Source organism: Monodon monoceros, unplaced genomic scaffold (assembly GCF_005190385.1).
Source record: "Monodon monoceros isolate NGI ecotype Baffin Bay Population unplaced genomic scaffold, NGI_Narwhal_1 Super_Scaffold_7, whole genome shotgun sequence".
Classification (NCBI taxonomy): Eukaryota; Metazoa; Chordata; class Mammalia; order Artiodactyla; family Monodontidae; genus Monodon; species Monodon monoceros.
In genome coordinates this window covers 36,816,701-36,840,295 of record NW_021703784.1, presented here as the reverse complement: position 1 = coordinate 36,840,295, position 23,595 = coordinate 36,816,701, and the positions used below count along the sequence as shown (strand labels likewise).

The window sequence follows — 23,595 nt, the reverse complement described above, 5'->3', positions numbered from 1 at the left end:
AAATTTATTCTTTCTTTAATGATTATTGCTTTTTGGCTAAATTCTTCCTTATAGCCAAGGCCTTAATGATATTCTTTATTTTTCTCTACAGGTGTTAAAGTTGGGGCCTATTGTCTTTTATTTGCTTGAAATTAATTTGTGTGCTTATGAGGTAGGGATGTTTTATTTATGATATGCATTTCAGCATTGTTTAAACTCATCCTTTCCCCAGTGGTTTACAATTCCAGCTGTAAGTATATTAATTTCCATATGTGTATGAACATGTTACTGGGCTGTTTGTTCCACTGTTGTAGTTTTCTTTTTTTTTTTTTTTTTGGTCTGAGAGGCCAACTATCTTCCTTGTTCCTCAGAAGAAATGGTAGCTATTCTTGGTCCTCTGCTGTTCTTCAGTAGAAATTCTAGAATCTGGTATTGGAATTTTGATTGAAATTGAATTGAATTTCTAGTTCATTTTGGGAATAACTGATATCTTTAGGATATTGAGCTATCTGAACATGTTATTCCAGTTTTTTGGAGTAACATTTATTTGAACATTTTTCAGTAAAGTTTTATAGTTTCAGGTCTTGTATATTTATTAAATTTATTTCTAGTTACTTTATTTTTATATGTTTTCATAAGTTGCATTTTCTAACTAGTATATAGAATTATTATTGCTTATTGCATATTAATTTTACTCAGCAACTTTCCTAAACTCCAGTTGTAACAATTGAGGGTTCTTGGTATTCTCTGTTGAGACAGTCATAATAAGTGAAGTTTGGATTCTTCCTTTACAGTTTTAACATCTGTTATTTCTTTTCATTATCTTAATGTGCAGGCTAGGAAATAACAGCACAACATTGACAAGAAGTTGTCTTGTAGATAATCTTTGCCTTGTTCCTGAATTTTAAAGGGATGTTTTAAATTTTGCACCATTAAATATGTTGCCATTTTTTTGGTAAATTTTCTAATTACCATAAGAAAAAAGTTATTTAATAATGGCTAGATATTAAATTTTATTGACTACTCTTTTGCATTTGTTGCTCGTATGGATTTTCACTTTAATGGGATGGATTGCATCAAAAGATGTTCCTAATGTTCACACAGTTTTAGATTCCTGGAATAACCCCGCGTTGGTCATACTGCTTTATCTTTTCTATGTATTTGTGTATGGTCTGCTAAATGGTATTTAAATTTTTATGTACCTGATTTTTATTTCTTCCAGCTGTGTTGCACATTACATTTGAAAAGAAGGCAAGTAATAGTACATTTTTTATCATCCTTCACACTTAACACAGTGTCATACACAGAGACGTTTAATAAATATTTGAGGGGACTTCCTTGGTAGTCCAGGGGTAAAGAATCTGCCTTCCAATGCAGGGGACACGGGTTTGATCCCTGGTCGGGGAACTAAGATCCCACATGCTGTGGGGCAGCTGAGGCCACGCACCACAACTGCTGAGCTCACGTGCCTCAAGGAGAGAGCCTGTGTGCCGCAGACTACGGAGCCCACACACCCTGGAGCCCATGCGCCAAACTAGAGAGAGAAAAAGAGAAAACCCGCACGCCACAGGTAGAGAGAAGCCCAGGCACCACAACGAAGAACTTGCATGCCTCAATCAATCAATCAATAGTCTTTTTAAAATATAAATAAATAAATATTTGAGTTATAAGTGTTCCTAAGCAGGATGTTTGCCCTAACAACTAAAGCTACCAGGAAAGAAAGTGATCAGGTTAAACATTTTGCCTTTAATCCTGAAAGTTTTTCCTAGAATCATATCATTTTAGTCGGAAAAATATTTGGAAAGAGGACTGGATTAGGAGCTGGACTTGGGCTCCTTAGTAGCTGTGAAACCTGAAGCAAATGGTTTATGTTTTCTTAGCCTCTTTTTTCACCTACAAAATGGGGACAGTAATATTTGCTATGCTTGCTTCATAGGGTTCTTGTGATAATTAAAGGAGAATATGAGTGTGCTTAGAGAAAACAATGTGCTAACAAATCTAAGATACCATGTTCATTGTTCTGAAAATAAATCCAAGTATATTTTCCTGAACTCTAAAGTGGAGATACTTTCTTACTTGCTTACTTGTCAGGAATGTTGTGAAGATCAACCCAGATAATGAAAGTGTAGGTTGTAAAGTGCAAGTTGAGTTTGAGGTTTATGGATTGTTTTTAGTATTAATATGAGAGAAGATAGCATAAACAGTATGCTTAAAGGATCCTTTGCCCTTCCATAGTTCTCAGGTACCATGATTGGATGCATATGGCATTGAAGACAGAAAATAATTCTCTCTTGAAATCTTCCATAATTCCAGATGACTTGTTATTTTTAGAAAGGGCTGTTTGCAAGGTTAGCTCTTCATTGGCATCTGTGAACTTGAGTGGTAAACAGTTTCCTACACAGATCTAGAACTTTAACCTAAATCAGGAAAGAGTGGCTTATTGTGCTTAAACTGTTTATGCAAACAATGTTGAACACCTGTTTTCCTTCTGGGAGTCAGGAATATAACCAGCCTCAAATAAAAACCTTGGCCACTGAGTCTAAAGAGCTTCCTTAGTAGACGCCACTTGACACAGCTGTCTCTGTTAGTTGCTCGAGGAATTAAGCACATCCTGTATGACTCTACCTGGAGAGGAATTTTCAAAGCTTGTGCCTGATCTCTTGTAGCTTCTCCCTTTTCTGATTTTGCTTTGTATCCTTTTGTTGTAAGAAACCATAGCTGTAAGTATAACTCTGTGCTGAGTTTTGTCAGTTCTTCAAGCAAATCATTGAACCCGGGGATGGTCTTGGGGACCCCTGACTCTAATGGTGACAATATTTGGAACCTTCCCAAAATTCAAGTTCCAAAATACCAGCCAAGAACTAACCTTGGAGGCAGACCTTGAGTCTGCGATGTTAACTCTTTCTACACAGCCTCCCTATGACATTTGTGCTATTATTTGGTACAAAAGAAACCAAAAGCTTTTGTCTTCTAAGAGATTATAGTAACTTTATTGAATAGGATTATTCAGTTTTATAAGCATTATGCAGTTTTCCTGTTTTGTAACATATTTATATAATTAATTCGTTCAACAGATTTATTAAACATATTTATTGAGTGTCTTTTTGGACCTTAAACCCTTAATGGGGTGACTATATTTTTCCAACATGCAATTTTTCTATGCCAACTGGGTGTCCTACAATTCAATTCTGACACTACCTAGAGATAGTGCAAACACCACAGGTTAAGACACTAGGTCCCACAAGACTGCCCCCATTTCAGTTGCCACCTGCAAGTCCCAGATGTCCCCAAGGAAGGTGTACTTCTGCCCAGCCAACTGTAGATTAAGGAGTTCTGACTCTTCCCCCGCCACATTCAGTAATTTGCTACAGTGACTCACAGAACTCAGGAAAACACTACACTTACAATTAAAACTTTTTTTAAACTTTTTCTTATAAAGAATACAACTCCAGAACCACCAAATGGAAGAGACACACAGGGTAAGATGTAAAGGGACTTCCATGACCAATCTGGACACTCCTGGGACCTCATTGAACAAAGAGTTTTTTAGGGAGGTTTCATTATGTGGGTAGGATTGACTAAATCATTAGCCATTGGTGAGTGAGCTCAATCTCTAGCCCCTCTTCCTTCTCTTGAGGGCACGGGGTGGGACTGAAATTTCTAACCCTCTAATCGCCTGGTAGGTTTTTCTGGCTATCTGCCCTCATCCTAAAGCTATCCAGGGCCCCCGCTATTACCATAACAAAGACACTCCTATCACTTAAAAATTCTGAGAGTTTTTAAACCTCTTTCAGGGACAAAAACTAAATATATTTTTAATTTTTCCACAGGGCATAGAGATGATAAATATATCAGGTAGAAATAGTGTTTCTTAAAAGGGTAAGGAGATAGAGTGACAAAAGGTGCTACTTTAGATAGGGTAGTCAGGGAAAACCTCACTGACAAACTTTTGAGTAGATAACTGAGTAGTGGGAGGAAGGGAGCTTTCCAGGCAGAGTAAACATAGCAAATGCAAACAGTGCACTGTGCATTTTAGAAATCCAAAAGTTGGTCAGTATGGCTGGAAAATATGGGGGTGGGGCGGAGAGAGACTGGTAAGGGATGAGGTCAGGGTTAGCCTGGGGTCAGTTAATGTGGGGTCATGGTAAGAATTCTGGTTTTTATTCTGGGATGGAAAGCCATTGCAAGGTTCTGATTAGGGGCATTACTTGAATTATTAAAGAATCATAACACCTACTATTTGGAGAACAGACTGGGGGACCTCGACAGAAGTGGTTAGGAGGCTATTATGGTAGTCCAGACAAAAAGATCACAGTGGTGTCAAGCAGGGAATTAGTGGAATTGATGAGAAGTTGAAGACTTTCTGTATATATGGTTAAGACAGAGACCCAGCCAGGTATACTGAAAGATTGGATGTGAGATGTGTATGAGAAATGACTCGTGCAAGGGTTTTGGCCTGAGCAGCTGGGTAGGTGGTGGTGCCAATTATTGTGGTATGCTTTGAGGAGCTGGTTTGGGAAATAGATTCAAGAATTTGGTTATAGACATGTTAAGTTTGGGGTCCTCATATTGACATCCAAGTGGAGACAGCGAGTAGGAAGGTTGATTTGAATATAGAGTTTCAAGAGGGAGAGCTATATATAACATATTTAAACTTGAAAGTTATCAGCAGATAGAGGCTTTTTGAAAGCCCTGAGAGTTGATGAGATCATCAAAGGAATCCATGTAGATGAAGACAAGAGGAGGAAGGACTAAGCTTTAGGGAACTCCAGCATTTAGAAAGAGGAAGGAGAGAGAGCCCAGGAGATTCTGAGGGAGACGCCTGGGTGTTAGAAGGAAAATCTGATTGTGGTGTTCCATCCACTGAAGGAAGTGTTGGGATGAAGTGATCTGCTGTATCACATGCTTCTGGGAGGTCACTGAGTTCAGCCCTGTAAAAGTCACTGGTGAACTTGAAGAGCTGTTTCTCTGAATTGGTGAGGATTGAAGTCTGGAGGGGATTAAAAGGGAAGGTGATTAAGAAGTGGCAGCAATTACAAACAAGTATTTTGAGGGACTTTGTTATAAAAGCTGAGAAATGAGACAGGAGCTGGAGAGGAGTCCCTAAAGTTCAGAAAAGTCTGTCTTTCCTTCCTTCCTCACCTCCCTCTGCTTTCTCTGTTCCCTGCTGTCTCTTCCCTCCCTTCCTTTCCTCCTTCCTTTCTCTCCTTTCTCCCTTCCTCCCTCCCTCTTTCTCTCTATTTCTTTCCTTCCCTCCCTTCCTTTCCTTCCAAATTGGCAGTCTGCAAGGTCTAGTAGGGAGGGAGAAATAGATGGCATCTGGAGGGATACCATGTCCTTTAGAAAGGACAACCAAGACTTTGAGTAGGTAAGTGGAGATAGGTCTGTTATACAAAGCTCATTCCCTGCGTTATGTGTGTGAGAATAGATGCAAGTAGGTTTGTGGGTTCTCTTTTGAAAGCTAGTTAATTTTTCAGTTAATCACATAGAATGTGATTGCCCTGATTCTACTGGAGGTCAGGTTGGTGTGACAACTCACTATTTTCTTATTATCTTTAGTTGTTTACCTAGTACTTTATCATCTTAACCATTTTTAAATGTACAGTTCAGTAGTATTAAACATATTCACATTGTTGTGAAACAGATCTCCAGAACTTTTTCATCTTGCAAAATGGAAACTCTATTAAACAACTCCCCTTTGCAACCTCCCCCCAGCCCCTGGTAACCACCATATTTCTACTTTGTTTCTATGAATTTAACTACTTTACCTCATGTAAGTGGAATCATAAAATATTTGTCTTTTTGTGACAGGCTTATTTCACTAAGCATAATATCCTCAAGGTTCATCCATTATGTAGCACGTGATGGGATTTCCCTCCTTTTTAAGGCTGAATAATATCGTATGTAGGTACCACATTTTATCCTCTACAATTTTTAATAGACACTATGTGTACGTAACTGAGTTATCAGTTTCTTATTTCTTGGTTTAATTTTATTTCAAAATAGTTCTTGTAAATAATTTTTATAAAGCCATTTTGTTTTCTTTCTTCCTTTTGCTTTGGGTTGATTTATGTATTCTTCCTGTTCTTTGCTTCAGACTTCTGGCAGCAAATGAGGACATTAATCCAAAACATTTATAGTTAACAATGGCTTTCATTGCTTAAACCCTGACATTCAAAATGAGGTGACTGACTTAGAAAATGGAATATATTTAGAATTACTATTCAAAAAAAAGTCTCATTATAACTTGCATTTTTATATTAAGACTTTTCTTAATTTGTCAACTGATCCAAGCAGTATTTTGATGATGTATACGTAACAAATTTTGTTGAAAGACAAATATTGAACTGTTCATTTTACAAGAGCTAGCAGGCAATGAATTTAGCAAAGATGGTTTGTTCTTATTTCTTGATTGGGTGTTTTGTTTTTTTTTCTTTTGGGTTTTGGTAAATTATTTATGCATAATCCTTCTGTTAATATCTGTGCAGTGTTTGGTAATACTAATACAATTCCTTTTGAAAATCATAAGGGAATTTGCTCATGGTTTATGTTCTTAGATATGTTAAATGCTCCCTACCCATTGTTCTTTGAATGGTAGTTGTTAAATGATAGGATTCTAGTAGGTTGTATGGAGACATGAGGTACTCTGTGAAGAACAATATTTAAAGTTAAGCTATGTGGTTGATTATGCATGGTGTTTTGCAAGAGCTTTGGCAGTATTATATATTTTAAGAATTGAAAAACACCCTATTTTCTAGCCACCTCCAAAACTTGATGTCAGTTTGCCCAAAAGTTGAAAAAATGCCAGCTATTAGTCCTTGTTGCATGTGAACACACGTTTCACAGTAGAGTAGCATGGATTTAAGTACTGCTTTTGAGACTTACCTCCTACCCTTTCCAAGCTCTTTGCCCTCTCTTAGTTTTCACAGCCATAGTGTATGTTTTGTATTTGCTTTCTTAAATCAACTGGAAAATTGCATGGTTTTTAACATGGAAATATAGTCTTCAATTTTTAATAAGATTTAGATATAATATGGTTTTTGATGGCGTTTTATTCCACGAGGCGGTTTACTGTATTGTAAATATTCGTTGTTCCTTTTTAGTTTTCTGGACACAGGTTATTCTGGTACTTTATAGTCAGATATATTCTGGTACTATTCTGGTATATATTCTGGTACTATATAGTTCCCCAAAGGTAAGAGTTGAGAACCTAGTTTACTGTGGCTATTTGAATAAGAAAAATGGATGTCTGAGAGTTTTGAGCAGCTAGCAGTCATATCTTCCACCTGAGCTTTTCCCACTCTAGGTCTTTCTACCAAAAGGAAGTCACCTACAAAAAGCAAAACAGTTAGCATCCCCTGCACTGAAAATTATCATGTGGAATGTAATCCCGAATTGAACAGTATGACAAATGCAGAATGGTGTATGTGTGGAAATAAAGTTTTATATTTATGTGTTTGATAAGCTTTAATGTTTTCTGATGGCTTCTCCCTTTTTCCCCCCTAACTAAATGTAAAATTTTTGAGACAAGGAATATGCCTTATTTTCTTTCTATATACCCCAGAGTTTTGGACATTTGATAGATACTCAGGAATTGTGTAGTTGATTGGGGAAAGATTAATTTAATCATTTTCTAGCAGTTTCTGATACTGTAAAAAGATAATATTTACTTTTCTGAATATATATCTTACGGTACATATTTTTTAAATAAACTATATTAATAAATTAAACTAATTAATTTATTTTATAATAAACTAATTAATTAAACTATACTCAAAATATTCATTGTGAGTACCATATTTAAGTATCTCTGCAGCATTTGTATTCAAGTTGTGTGAACATTATTTCCTTTTTATAGTATTTGGCATATGGCTACATTTAGACATATGAAACACTTTAAAAGTTTTATTATTTTCAAGTAATGATTGAATTCTGTTGTGTTTGGTCAATGGACTTTAGTTTTTGCCTCCATCAGTGGAACATATGTATATATACACATGCTATTTGTGGTTTAAAATTTTGAAAGGTAATTTCTGTATTTTTATTTTTCAGAACATCTTAGCAGAACCGTCAAAGTCTAATGGAAATATGGTTCACGATTCCTCATCTTCATATGTAATATATCCACCTGATAAGCCTTTCCTTAATAGTGATCTGCGACGTTCCCCAAATAAGCCTACATTTGCCTATCCAGAAAGCAACAGCAGAGGTAATAGAGCCTAACAAAATGGAGGTTTCTTTTGTGTGCTTATTCACTGCTTAAAAACTCTTAATTGTGTCTTCCATTTATTATAAAATTAGAGGAGGAGAGTATACTTCCCCCTTCCTGTTTTTAATTTTTTTTTTTTTTGCAGTACACGGGCCTCCCACTGCTGTGGCCTCTCCCATTGCGGAGCACAGGCTCCGGACGCGCAGGCTCAGCGGCCATGGCTCACGGGCCCAGCCGCTCCGCGGCATGTGGGATCTTCCCGGACCAGGGCACGAACCTGTGTCCCCTGCATCGGCAGGCGGACTCTCAACCACTGTGCCACCAGGGAACCCCCCCCCTTCCTGTTTTTAACCTCCTCAAAATATAATGCCTTTCTTTTGTTCCTTGATTATTAGACTGATGTCTAATCATCAGTCTAAAACCACCTGATCATCAAGACTATGTAACTTTGAGTCATCTAGGACTGCTCTGTCATTTCCAGCATCACTCAGGAACCAAGGCTTGTGTTTTGCTTCTGAAATATCCCCAAAACTTACAGGTTTTCTCTGTCTCTTCATTCTCATTGGTTTGGTTCAGGCTCTCATCATCTATTGCATAGATAATTGTAATACACTTTTAACCAATTTCCCTGCCTTGGTCTCCCTCTCATCCCCAGTTAACAACATTGCTGCCATTTGCTGTTACTCATCTCTCCCACTGTAAAGAAAAGTTTCAGCACCTCTCCATGGCTTAAATAATGAAGTCTTAGATTTTCCATAACTTAGGCTCTACCTGCTTTACCAGCTTCATCCCTAGCCACTCTTCCATTCCTCCTTACCCACACATCCTTTGCTTTGGCTGCTTTGAAATATAGTTGTTCCTGAAACTTGCCATCTGTATTAGTTTTCTTGCTGCCTTAACAAATTACTACAAAGTTAGCAGTCTTAAATAACCAAAATGTATTATCTGTATGACTAGCAGGGTACTCTATGTAGGCTCCTGAAATCACAGTGTTGACTGGACTGTGTTCCTTACTGGAGAGTCTAGGGAAGAACCTGTTGCTAACTCATTCAGATTCTTGGCCAAATTCAGTTCCCAGTGGTTGTAGAACTGAGGTTCCGTTGTCTTGCCGACCTTCAGTCAGCACCAGTCTTTGCTCCTAGAATCTGTCTGCATTCTCGTGCTTTTCTTATGGTCCCCTACAGGAATGGTGGGTCATGTCTCTCTCATGCTTCAGATTTCTCTGACTTCTCCCACTGCTTCTTTCTAATTACAGCCAGAGAAAATTGTCAGCTTTTAAGGGTTCATGTATTTTAGTTAGATTGAGCCCAGTCAAATAATCAGATATAATTTCCCTATCTGTAAGGTCCATAGCTTTAATTACATCTCCCAAAATGCTTTTTACCATATAACAGGTTTTCAGGGATTCTAGGATTAGGACATAGGCATCTTTGAGTGTCTGTTTTGCCTACCACACCAGCCACGGTGAAAATTATACTCTTTTCTCTAAAGCCTGGATTGTATATTATTTCTTCATAGCAGTCTTCTTCTCTACCAGCTTCCTCAACACATACCTCTCTTTACTGTCTTCAGATGTCTCTTCTGAACTCTCTTGGTCCTTTGGTCATACCTCATAGCCTTTACTTTTTTGTCTGGGGCGAGGGGTGGTGGTTTCTGTGTCTATCCATCCTATACTGAAAGTAGGTATCATTGGATTGATACCAGAAACGCTGTAAAAGTATAATGGATCATAATGATTATCTTGGGGCATTGCTAAACAGTTCATAACACCATGTTCTGAAGGAATAAAAGAAGCTTATTTACTGTCTTCCACATTATTTTTTCTCGTTTACTTTCTTCTTCCTCTCCTTTTTTCTGCCCTTTCTCATTTTCCTGAAAACCACAAATTACTCACAGGCAGAATTTAGCTTTATTGCTAACACACTAGGTTAAACACTTGCTAACCTTTGCTTTGTGAATAAATCTGCCCCATTTAATTTTTCTTATTCATGGATTCTTTAGTAATTTGCTTTTCTCTGAACTTTAAAAAAAGTCTTTAGATCGACGTAAAGATCAACGTAAAGATCAAAACTAGATGAAAAATCATGATAGGATTAGTATCTAATTCTTAGACCTTATGTTCCTGCTAGAACTCTTGCATGTTTTTGTGTGTGCTTATTTTTTTAAAAGAAATCATTACTAAAATTTAACTGATTTTTGCTCCATGGTGGGCTTCAGTTATTTGTGTTTTGCTTTTTTAACCTATGTTGTTTGAAAGTTGCACAACTTTTGTTATTTTTCTAAATTGCCAGTCTTTAGCTGCTGTATTCTGATGAGTAGCACTTTATCAATTGTTTTATTAACCGTTAAATTAATTAGTATTTTCTTTATCATCATCTTTGAGATACAGTATCTTATGAATAAGATATTTCTAGTTAGTAAATTGAGTATCACCTATTGAAATTCTTAAAAGACACTTAAAAGAAATTCTTAAAGGCCTCGGGTTAAATTTATTTCAGCAAACCCTTTTAATGTCCCATTACAGGCTAGGATTTACATTGGTAACTATACTTAGATATTGTTACCTACCTAGTATTTTATTATACAGCCAGTACACAGTTTACAAACCAGTGTTATTCTGAGATTGATTTTTAAGATATTTGCAATGCATTTCCCAATTGAAACAGAAGGGTTCCTAAACTAATTTACAAACAGCTGTTTAACCCATATGTGGCTAAAATATAACGCTTCTTTTATCTAGAAAATCATTAGTAAATATAATTGCCACACTACTGATTAAACACAACTTTAAAAAAAGAATGAAAGGAATGAAATGCAGTAACATTTCAGACATAGCAAATATATTTCATTTCATCCTCTCAGGAAAACTGTATAAGGTAGGTATATTCAAAATTAACTGATGAAGAAACATCTCAAAGATGATTACTTTAACATGCAGTATCAAAACCATTTTCTCTTCCCACTTTTTCCCTGATTTGTTCAGTGAACCCTCAAATATTTACTGAATGAATGAAGGCTTATTTTGAATAGATACTTGCCATGATAAACTTTTTCTTTTATACTTAGTAAATGTTTTTTTCTCACTAATACTTTAGAGGGAAAAACTTGTAGTTTAGTTACGGTTTAACATTTTCATTGATAAATTACCATTTCACTTCACTATTGGAAAATGACTTTGAAAATATAATTTGACTAATGCCATGGAACGAGATAAACTGTGCTTCTTGTAATTCTCATATTAATTTTGAACTTCAGTTAGAAAAGAAATGAACAAGAAATTCGAAATTATTACTGACATCAAAAAATGTACTAATGTTTTTAGAGAGTCCTTTAAAATAATGGTAACATCATTCCAAAGATTTTCAGTATAACCCATAGCTCATGTCACTTGTTCAGTACATTTCACATGATAGTAATGTGAAGAATGGCTTGGATGTTTGAAGCAAGGTAAGTAGCTACAAGGTGGTTCTACTAGGCCAGTGCTTTCCAACCTTTCACATACCATAGTACATATGGACAATAAAATAGTAATACATATATAACACACTGAGATAAACTGGTGGGGTTGGTGGCAACTAATCTGGGGTCTTTTACTGTCCCAAGCTACTCTTGATCCCCCTAAGAGCTGAGAGAAAAAACATCTTGGCGTATCTATTACAAATTTGTGTTGGAACACTCAGTGTTATTGGGACCAGTGTTATAGTCAAGTTATAGCTATTGTGTTAGGTATTGATAACAATTTACTGCCCATCTGTTCTTCTAAAGCATTGGTTCTCAATTTTTTTTGGTCCAGGAAACCCATTAAATGTGTACATAAGTATTTCAATGAAGAATATTTTTCCAAATTTAAAAAACATACTATAAACAGTGGCATTGTTTTATTTTACACTGTGTAAATCTCTTGTTTCTGGCTTAATAGAAGACAGCTTAACTCTCATATCTACTTTTGCATTCCACTTGTGATGATAAATTGTTCTGATTGAAGTATGTGGGAAAGAAAATCTGGCCTTACACAGATATGCAGTTGGAAAATGAGTAAGTTTTAATAGCCTTTCCAACAATTTGTGGCTATTCTTTGACACTACATCACAGCTTGGCAAATACAGTTTCTTAAAATTTAGCTGCAGTGTGGATTATGGAAACATTACTGAGTTTTTCATAATCTGGGACCTCAGAACCACCTATGTGGTTGCATATTAACTAGAAGGATTTAAGATTCAGAAGCAGTTGTAATTACACCTGTGGTTTATTACAGTGGAATCTGGAGAAATCCAGATTCAGGCTTCCAAAGTTTTTTCTTGTGATCACATAAAACACACTTCTTCCTCCAGCAATAAACTGCATAACTAGGCTCAGAGACAAGGGCTTTTATTTGGAATTGGTCACACAGACACTTTGTGCCTGCTCAGCCAGTCAAGATATTCACCATAAAACATATTGTTTACACAATCTAGGCAGACTTCTGCAGCAGGATTCAGTGCCCTAGTCATACAAAACGACCTTATCGGTTAGTAACATAGAGAACATTCCCAAAGCCAATTCCCAGAAGTTAGTCAAGGTTCAAGCCTGTAAGCCAATTTTTTTTTTTTTTGAGTACTATTCCACTGAAATTCATTGGTTTGTTTTGAACTTTGAATGGCTCTTTTACCCATGCATGACTTGTTAATTGTATTGACTTATACACACTTGTAAAATTTGACATTTCTTTATACAATAGCAAAAAGATTACGTTTGTTAATATCACTCGATCTCAATAGAAGGAAACCTTTATATTGGGAAACTATAAAGCTCACAAAAGAGATAACTTTTTTTTTTTAGAATTTTAACTTTCACTTGAATTTTATCATTGGCAGCAATTACTGTCAGTTCTTTGAAGGCCCATGTCATTTGAGAATCAGGACAAGCTCATTAGGAAAATGACTAAATACCTTAAGTCTGAATAGTCGCAGTCTAACAAAAGTTCTTTCAAATAAAAAGGGTGTTCCTTTGAAGGAAATGGTTTTTGTTCAGTTCACAAGTCAAACATTTGTGCGTTAAGACCATTGTCCTTTGTTACGTACTTTACAGATGTGTCCTTCCCATTTTGTCACACAGTATTAAGTAGATGTGTACTCAAGGCTTGAGATTTAATGATTTTTACTGCTTCATCGAGGCCAACAAACAAACGGCTTTGTTTTTTCTTACTGAGTGTGGCTGTGGCGAATACAATACCAAAATTATTGTTTAGTGCCAGTTCTTTGATTTGTGCTAAAATTAGTAGTTCTACCCAACATTGCTCTTGCATCATCTTTGCAAATGTCAACACAGTGAAAAGAGTAAATAAAATCTTAGTAGTGTAATGAAAATAGTGTTGATCTCACAGACCCTGGTGATGAGCCACACCTCCCCATGGGGCCATGCCCCATGCTTTGAGAACCAACATAGTAAAGACTCTGAGTACATACAGAGTCATGTTTTGTTTATGTAAATATTTTTCACCAGATGTGGGAAGAGTAGATAGTAGCATCTCTCTCCAGAAACTAGACAATAGCTCCTTGAAAGCAAGGACTATCCTAATTATTTTTATGTTCTCTTCTTCATCTTGCAGAGTGCCTTACCCATCATATGTGCTCTATAAATGTTGAACTGAAATTTAGGTCAGAAATTAGTCTAAACTGAAGCAATGCCAGTTGGGATAGAGAACAGGAGACTGATTAAGGAGAGATTTATGCATAGTTTGGTGGGCAGTGAAGAAGAAGTCCAAGATTTCTATTGTGGAGAATGGTAGTGTGATTAGGACAAATTACAGGAAAGCTAGACCATTTCAAGGAAAGATAATGAATGTAATTTTGGCTGTATCAAATTTGAGATGCCTATGAGTTAGGTGGAGATGAAATAGTAAGCAAATGAAAATAAAAGTGAAGTGTAAAAGAAATCTGCGTTAATGAACTCAGGCATGAACAGGGATACGGTAGTAAATGAAACTATGTGTGTGGAGGGGTTTCTCTGGAAAGAAAGTAGAGGGGGAAAGGGTTTTGGAAAATAGCACTTTAAATAGTGAGCTAAAATTAGTGGGAATAGTCAGAAGGGTAGAGAACTACAAAGACAGAAAAATACTAGGGAAATTAAAGATGTGTACTAGTGATTTGGGTCCCCCCATGTCCCCCCCCTTAATCTGCAGCAAACTTGTGCTGATAAATTAGTGATAGAAATATTCCAGGTAACAGACCCCACTTTGTTGTTAATGAGATGATACTGAGGTCTGCTAGGCTTAATGTACCCCAAATTCTGAATGAATGACAAGCTAGATTGAGAAGAGGAGAAAGTCTTTCATTCTTTTCGTGCTCTAGATGTTACTAGAAAGTTTTCAAACTTTGTACATTAGAATCACCTGAGGATCTTGGACTCCTGCCTTTCATTCCAAATATTCTGTGGTGGTTTTTGCTTGTTTGGGGGTTTTGGGGTTTTTTGTTTTTGTTTGTATGGGATATGTTCTGGGCATTAGGATTTTTTAAAGCTCACCAAGTAGTACAGAAAATGCAGTGAAGGTGGGGAATCACTGATTGTCTTAGGGAAAGAAGGAATTATAAATTACTAAGATGAGGTTTAATTTTATTAGGTTAAGAGTTAGAAAGAGATTGCTGCCGTGTCTTCCAAGTTATATTTTAGATTAATAATCATGGAGACTTTCCTAGATATGTTTATTGAAACATCTACATACCAACTATGTGCCACACATAATATGTAGCATTGGCGTTTGAATTATGAATAATAGGTTGTCTCTTCCCTCTGCGGAGTTCACATTTCAGAGATGATTAAAGTTTAAGGAAAACTCGGTATCTATCTTTGACGCTAAGTTTTCCAGAGGCAATTTGCACTCTCCTACTCAACTAACCAAAATGTATTTAATTTTGAAATGTATGTTCAGGGATACTGTGGGTAAGGAGGATAAAATTTTTAAATCTAGTGTTTGCTGTGGAAGGTCTATTTGTGAAAATAAAACAAATATGTACAGTATTTTAGTATGTCACTTTTTTCCATCTTTCAGTGTTTGAATTTGCTTCTTGTTCTAGAAATGTATTTCCCACTGTATACCTTCCCAATATATGAAGTTAAAAATATCTCATTTTTCATTTCTACATAGAATATTTTTCACTCAAGGGAATTTCTAGGTAATGTGGTTATTTGAACATAAATGCAGTGGTGCATGACCTCATAGATGTGAGGGCAGTAGAAGGGAGAAAAAAGCAAGCGCTCACTCACATACTTTTCTAAGGAAGAACAAAAAACGTAAGATCCATCATTTCATCACCTAGAATGTTTTTTAACTCAATAAAGCAGGCATGTTTGTATGAAAACTAAATATAAAGCTGAAAAACTATGCCAAATGTAACTCTTAAAGTGAAGATATAATGTACATGAACTTCCTTTCATACAAAATCTCATTTTTGACATAGAAAATGTATTCAGGGATGTGTGTGCATATGTACTTACGTGTTTATATATTTTTAAATATATATTAGCCATTTGGTAGAACAAAGTCATTTTGCATCTTTATGGTACTGGATTTATTTAATAAAAACTTAGAAAACAAAGAGCAGTTAATAAAAACTTAGCTATAAGTGATAGACATTCCCAGCCTGAACTAGCTTCGGCAAAGAATCTTTTTGGTTTACAAACATGCAAGGGAGGATTGAACAACCAAGAACAGAAAGGCAGATATACGGGTGGACTTAAAGAACATTAGAAACCAGGGACTCAAACATGACCAACACTTTCTCCCCATCTATTTTTTAAATTCTTCTTCTAGCTAGCTTCATTCTCTCTAGCCACAGAACAGCTTTTCCACATATCAGGAAACATGGCTACTAAAAGCTTGAGTTTGAAGTTGAACTAATTCTGGCTTCAGCTTTTAGGGCCAGAGTCCAAAAATCCCAAGAAGAAAGCCGTTGTCTGGGCTTCAGTTGGGTATCCCTGTGGGTCAGTCAGCTGTGGCCATATTTGTGAGAGGGTACTAAAGGAATACATCAGTTGTATTTATAGCCATGTTGAGGTAAGAGGAACTTACCGGGAGAAGACATGTATAAGCCAGACAAACAGTTCCCAAGATGTATGCTATACTTCATACAGTAAAATACAATAATAAAGAAAAATCAAGGAAATAAAATTAGAAATAATAAAATACAGTGAAAAAAATAGGGTGACATTTATCAGATGTGATGACATTGATTATGTTAAAAAGAAAAACTTGAGTCAGTATTTGCTTTTTAAGCCTAACAGAATGACACAGATTAAAAGTAAAAAGCTGGCAAAGACATGTTAGGAACATAACAAATAAAAAGGATGATGGCAGTATTACTGTCAGAATAATTGTCATAGACAAATAGCAGCAGTTTCATATGATAATAAATAACAAAACCTAGCTTTAAATTAAAAAAGGGAAATACCTAGGTGCCAGAAATAAAATGAATTTAAGGCCAAAAGCCTCAGGGACACTCTGAGGAGTCTTGGTATTAGATATAAGCCTTATTTAGGTATTGGGGTACAGAAGGGGAGAAGTTGGGATTTTAAATCTAGGTAGCAACTGGAGACAGAGCTTTAGGCCCAGGTGAAGTGGCTTCTGGAATAATGCTTCCTTTGCAAATCTAATTGGAGAAAAGGAACTGGAATCGCTCAGCCACCTGGCCTGGGAAGGAGGCCATGGTAGAAAAGTCACCTGAGGTAAATCAGCCTAGGCCTGTTCTGTGTGCTCTGTGAGGAGAATACTTGAAGACTTGAATAAATGGAGCTGTGCAATGTTCCTCAGTGGAAACTCTTAATATTGTGAATATCACTTAAAGAATAATGTGTGAGAGCTGCATTTTTTCTTTTAGTAGAAGGCTTCACTCTAAAGGATGGCCTCACCATGTCAACTAATAACAGATTATAGAGCTATAAAAATAGGAAGTGTGGTTTGAGCCGGTTCAGAACTAGAAATTAGTGGAACAGGAAGTTCCTAGACAAGTATGTATAAGGATGGAATTCTAGAAATGTATCTATAGATTGACATGGAGAAATACTCATATTTCAATAAATGTGATATCAGCTAGCAAAGGGATAATTTCACTAACTTATAAAAGCATAGAAAAATCCAGAAGGATTTCAACAAAATGTTTATAATTATTATACTGAGATGATAGGATTGTGGGTCTCTTGGTTTTCCTTTTCATTTCTGTTTTTTCCTAAATCCTGCTTAATGTGCATTCAGACTTTTTGCAAAAGAAAACGGTTAAGCATTACATACTTAAACTTCTGGATTGCAGTACTTGGAAGGAAATTCATATAATCTTAAATACTCTCATTATCGATCAAGAAAAGAATGAAAATAATTGTAGTTAACACTGCTGTATGATATATAGGAAAGTTGTCAAGACAGCAGATCCTAAGAGTTCTCATCACAAGGAGAAATTTCTTTTTACTGTATGAATATGAGATATAGAAGTTAACTAAACCTACTGTGTTAATTTCACAATACATATAAATCAACCCATCATGCTGGACACCTTAAACTTATACATTGATGTATGTCAAGTATTTGTCAGTGAAACTGGAAAAAGAAAACCGAAGCATTAATTCAAGTTTGTTAAAGAACCAGTAGAGCTAAGACAAGTGGGAGAAAGAAGTAATGTTTGGCTTTTGTTTTGTTTTGAAATAAAAATGCTGAAGATTCCAAGGAACTTCTGAGAAAGATTCTAAAGAAATGCTAAGATTTTAAGGAAAGAACATAAATCAATTATTCACATAGAAATAAGGAGAATATGATAGATGACTGTAGGACTATTAAGTTCAGTTCTCTATTAATAAATTTGGGTGTCTTAATAAAATATTTTTAAACAGAAATGAGGGGGAGGGGGTTGACTAGAAAAAAATGCTTAAAACTGTCAAAGTCTCGGTAAGGTTCTAGCCCCGAGTAGTTTCAGGGAATAAGTTTTGAGAAATGTTTAAATAAACAATCTCCATGATATATTAGCCATTTCAGAATGCAGTGAAGGAAAGCATATACTTTTTGGGTCTTTTCGTTAATCTAGCATATCCCTGCAGTATCATAGTGGGTGATGTATCAAACAACAATAGAGTGTTCCAGCCAATTGCAATAATAACTGTAAATGCAAAAATAAAATACTAGCAAAATCATTTACTGTTAGGTACAGTTTAATGAAGGAATGCAAGAAATGTTTGCTATTACAAAGTTTAGTAAATAGTGGTTCAAAACAGGCAAAACAACTCAAATATCATGTATTAATTTTCTCTTTTTCTATTACTTTTTTTTTACATCTTTATTGGAGTATAAGTGCTTTACGATGGTGTGCTGGTTTCTGCTTTATAACAAAGTGAATCATGTATACATATACATATGTATAAATATGCGTCTCCCACCCTCCCACCCTCCCTATCCCACCCCTCCAGGTGGTCACAAAGCACCAAGCTGATCTCCCTGTGCTATGTGGCTGCTTCCCACTAGCTATCTACCTTACGTTTGGTAGTGTATATATGTCCATGCCTCTCTCTCGCTTTGTCACAGCTTACCCTTCCCCCTCCCCATATCCTCAAGTCCATTCTCTAGTAGGTCTGTGTCTTTATTCCTGTCTTATCCCTAGGTTCTTCATGACATTTTTTTTCTTAAATTCCATATATATGTGTTAGCATATGGTATTTGTCTTTCTCTTTCTGACTTACTTCACTCTGTATGACAGACTGTAGGTCTATCCACCTCATTACAAATAGCTCAATTTCGTTTCTTTTTATGGCTGAGTAATATTCCATTGTATATATGTGCCACATCTTCTTTATCCATTCATCCCATGATGGACACTTAAGTTGTTTCTGGGCTATTACGTTCTCTGGGCTATTGTAAATAGAGCTGCAGTGTACATGACTCTCTGAATTATGGTTTTCTCAGGGTATATGCCCAGTAGTGGGATTGCTGGGTCATATGGTAGTTCTATTTGTAGTTTTTTAAGGAACCTCCGTACTGTTCTCTACAGTGGCTGTATCAATTTACATTCCCACCAACAGTGCAAGAGTTTTCCCTTTTCTTCACACCCTCTCCAGCATTTATTGTTCGTAGATTTTTTGATGATGGCCATTCTGACTGGTGTGAGATGATATCTCATTGGTTTTGATTTGCATTTCTCTAATGATTAATGATGTTGAGCATTCTTTCATGTGTTGTTGGCATGTATCTTTGGATAAATGTCTATTTAGGTCTTCTGCCCATTTTTGGATTGGGTTGTTTGTTTTTTTGTTATTGAGCTGCATGAGCTGCTTGTAAATTTTGGAGATTAATCCTTTGTCAGTTGCTTCATTTGCAAATATTTTCTCCCATTCTGAGGGTTGTCTTTTGGTCTTGTTTATGGTTTCCTTTGCTGTGCAAAAACTTTGAAGTTTCATTAGGTCCCATTTGTTTATTTTTGTTTTTATTTCCATTTCTCTAGGAGGTGGGTCAAAAAGGATCTTGCTGTGATTTATGTGATAGAGTGTTCTGCCTATGTTTTCCTCTAAGAGTTTGATAGTTTCTGGCCTTACATTTAGGTCTTTAATCCATTTTGAGTTATTTTTGTGTATGGTGTTAGGGAGTGATCTAATCTCATACTTTTACATGTACCTGTCCAGTTTTCCCAGCAACACTTATTGAAGAGGCTGTCCTTTCTCCACTGTACATTCCTGCCTCCTTTATCAAAGATAAGGTGCCCATATGTGCCTGGGTTTTATCTCTGGGCTTTCTATCCTGTTCCATTGATCTATTTTTCTCTTTGTGTACCAGTACCATACTGTCTTGATTACTGTAGCTTTGTATTATAGTCTGAAGTCAGGGAGCCTGATTCCTCCAGCTCCGTTTTTCGTTCTCAAGATTGCTTTGGCTATTCGGGGTCTTTTGTGTTTCCATACATATTGTGAAATTTTTTGTTCTAGTTATGTGAAAAATACCAGTGGTAGTTTGATAGGGATTGCATTGAATCTGTAGATTGCTTTGGGTAGTAGAGTCATTTTCACAATGTTGATTCTTCCCATCCAAGAACATGGTATATCTCTCCATCTGTTTGTATCATTTTTAATTTCTTTCATCAGTGTCTTATAGTTTTCTGCATACAGGTCTTTTGTCTCCTTAGGTAGGTTTATTCCTAGATATTTTATTCTTTTTGTTCCAGTGGTAAATGGGAGTGTTTTCTTGATTTCACTTTCAGATTTTTCATCAGTAGTGTATAGGAATGCCAGAGATTTCTGTGCATTAATTTTGTATCCTGCTACTTTACCAAATTCATTGATTAGCTCTAATAGTTTTCTGGTAGCATCTTTAGGATTCTCTATGTATAGTATCATGTCATCTGCAAACAGTGACAGCTTTACTTCTTCTTTCAGATTTGGATTCCTTTTATTCCCTTTTCTTCTCTGATTGCTGTGGCTAAAACTTCCAAAACTATGCTGAATGAGAGTGGTGAGAGTGGGCAACCTTGTCTTGTTCCTGATCTTAGTGGAAATGATTTCAATTTTTCACCATTGAGGACAGTGTTGGCTGTGGGTTTGTCATATATGGTCTTTATTATGTTGAGGAAAGTTCCCTCTATGCCTACTTTCTGCAGGGTTTTTATCATAAATAGGTGTTGAATTTTGTCGAAAGCTTTCTCTGCATCTATTGAAATGATCATGTGGTTTTTCTCCTTCAGTTTGTTAATATGGTTTATCACATTGATTGATTTGCATATATTGAAGAATCCTTGCATTCCTGGAATAAACCCCACTTGATCATGGTGTATGATCCTTTTAATGTGCTGTTGGATTCTGTTTGGTAGTATTTTGTTGAGGATTTTTGCACCTATGTTCATCAGTGATATTGGCCTGTAGTTTTCTTTCTTTGTGACATCCTTGTCTGGTTTTGGTATCAAGGTGATGGTGGCCTCGTAGAATGAGTTTGGGAGTGTTCCCCCCTCTGCTATATTTTGGAAGAGTTTGAGAAGGATAGGTATTAGCTCTTCTCTAAATGTTTGATAGAATTCGCCTGTGAAGCCATCTGGTCCTGGGCTTTTGTTTGTTGGAAGATTTTTTATCACAGTTTCAATTTCGGTGCTTGTGATTGGTCTGTTCATATTTTCTATTTCTTCCTGATTCAGTCTTGGCAGGTTGTACCTTTCCAAGAATTTATCCATTCCTTCCAGGTTGTCCATTTTATTGGCATAGAGTTGCTTGTAGTAATCTCTCATGATCTTTTGTATTTCTGCAGTGTTAGTTGTTACTTCTCCTTTTTCATTTCTAATTCTATTGATTTGAGTCTTCTCCCTTTTTTTCTTGATGAGTCTGGCTAATGGTTTATCAATTTTGTTTATCTTCTCAAAGAACCAGCTTTTAGTTTTATTGATCTCTGCTATCGTTTCCTTCATTTCTTTTTCATTTATTTTTAATCTGATTTTTATGATTTATTTCCTGCTGCTAACTTTGGGGTTTTTTTATTCTTCTTTCTCTAATTGCTTTAGGTGCAACATTAGGTTGTTTATTCGAGATGTTTCCTGTTTCTTAAGGTAGGATCGTATTGCTATAAACTTCCCTCTTAGAACTGCTTTTGCTGCATCCCGTAGATTTTGGGTCGTCGTGTCTCCATTGTCATTTGTTTCTAGGTATTTTTTTAATTTCCTCTTTGATTTCTTCAGTGATCACTTCATTATTAAGTAGTGTATTGTTTAGCCTCCATGTGTTTGTATTTTTTACAGATCTTTTCCTGTAATTGATATCTAGTCTCATAGCGTCGTGGTCGGAAAAGATACTTGATACGATTTCAGTTTTTTTAAATTTACCAAGGCTAGATTTGTGACCCAAGATGTGATCTACCCTGGAGAATGTTCCATGAGCACTTGAGAAAAATGTGTATTCTGTTGTTTTTGGATGGAATGTCCTATAAATATCAGTTAAGTCCATCTTGTTTAATGTATCATTTAAAGCTTGTGTTTCCTTATTTATTTTCATTTTGGAGGATCTGTCCATTGGTGAAGGTAGGGTGTTAAAGTCCCCTACTATGAATGTGTTACTGTCGATTTCCCCTTTTATGGCTGTTAGTATTTGCCTTATGTATTGAGGTGCTCCTGTGTTGGGTGGGGCTTCCCTGGTGGCGCAGTGGTTGAGAGTCCGCCTGCCGATGCCGGGGACACGGGTTCGTGCCCTGGTCTGGGAAGATCCCACATGCCGCGGAGTGGCTGGGCCCGTGAGCCATGGCCGCTGAGCCTACGCGTCCGGAGCCTGTGCTCCGCAGCGGGAGAGGCCACAGCAGTGAGAGGCCCGTGTACCACAAAAAAAAAAAATCTATTACATTTTTTATCTGATTATTCCAGGTATATCAAAGAATTATTGTTCCTTTAAATACTAGTCTTATGTCTGGGCTGTTTTCCTATTCTCTTAGTCTTCTCAGTTGGTTTTTCAGGTTTCTGAGTGTGTGTATTCATGTTTCATATCTGTGTTCTTTCTAATTAGATTGTAGTCTCATTGTATACCAGCAAGAATAAGCTGGCTATATTATAAAATGTATCATTCTTCTATTTGGGGCCTGCCACATCCTAGGCACAGAAAAACTTGTTGAATTAATGAATTAGGTTAATACATGGGAATGCGTGCCTTGTTTTTAGTGAGAAAGCTCGATTTTTAAAAGATGGTAGTTCTTCCTACTTATTGTATAGTTTACATGAAGTTTTATTTAAATCATTGTTTAGGTGAAATGATTCTGAATATTTAATTGGTAAGAATAATTTTGAAATGTTTTGAAGATTTATATACTGTGGGAGACTGGCAGAATTGATGTTTATATTATAAAGTTTTAGTAATGAAAATACTGGCATAATATTAATGAAACCAGAGTAAAAGAAAGTCCTGAAACTGTCTTGGGTATGTGTAAGTAATAATTATATCTGTATGTATAGATATATGTGTGAACTTGGTATATGATAAAGTTGCCATTTAAAGTTCTTCCTTCAATACGAAAATGTTTGTATTGACTTTTATTTGACTTAAAGAATTAAATGTAAAAGTGTATGAAACTATAATAAAGGAAAATACAAAGTTTATCTAATCGAGGTTACAGAAGAACTTCTTAACAAAGAACTTGACGGGAAAGATTGTTAGATATAGCTGTGAAAAATCAAAACATCTTTGTATCAAAACTAGAATTAAAGACAATAAAATGGAATGGGGAGACTAATGAAAAATGGGCACAGAAATTCATAAAAGACGGCCAACAATATATAACAAAATATTTAAACTTTTAGTAGAAATGCAAAATAAACTAACCAGAGTAGCATGGGTTTCCTAATCAGAATGGTAGAGATATTGTAATTAGTGATGGTCTATATTGGCAAAGACATGTACTTCTGATGAAAGTACAAATTGATAAAACACTTTTTGAAGGTACT

General features: G+C 36.0%; 1 protein-coding gene across 4 annotated transcripts in view; it reads left to right on the top strand.

Annotated features, from left to right (window-relative positions):
• Positions 1-23,595, top strand: part of CEP57 (centrosomal protein 57) — a 46,827-nt gene that overhangs the window by 4,343 nt on the left and 18,889 nt on the right. For 2 of the 4 annotated variants that reach the window (XR_003791444.1, XM_029207986.1), the window contains exon 2: positions 8,032-8,188. Coding sequence is in view for 3 of the 4 variants with exons in the window: in XM_029207986.1 (XP_029063819.1) it covers positions 8,032-8,188 (157 nt within the window). In the remaining variant the exon portion in view is untranslated. Of the gene's footprint in view, positions 1-1,489; positions 1,550-5,831; positions 5,884-8,031; positions 8,189-23,595 lie in introns of those variants that run through there. The other 2 variants (XM_029207988.1, XM_029207987.1) reach the window with 2 other exon arrangements.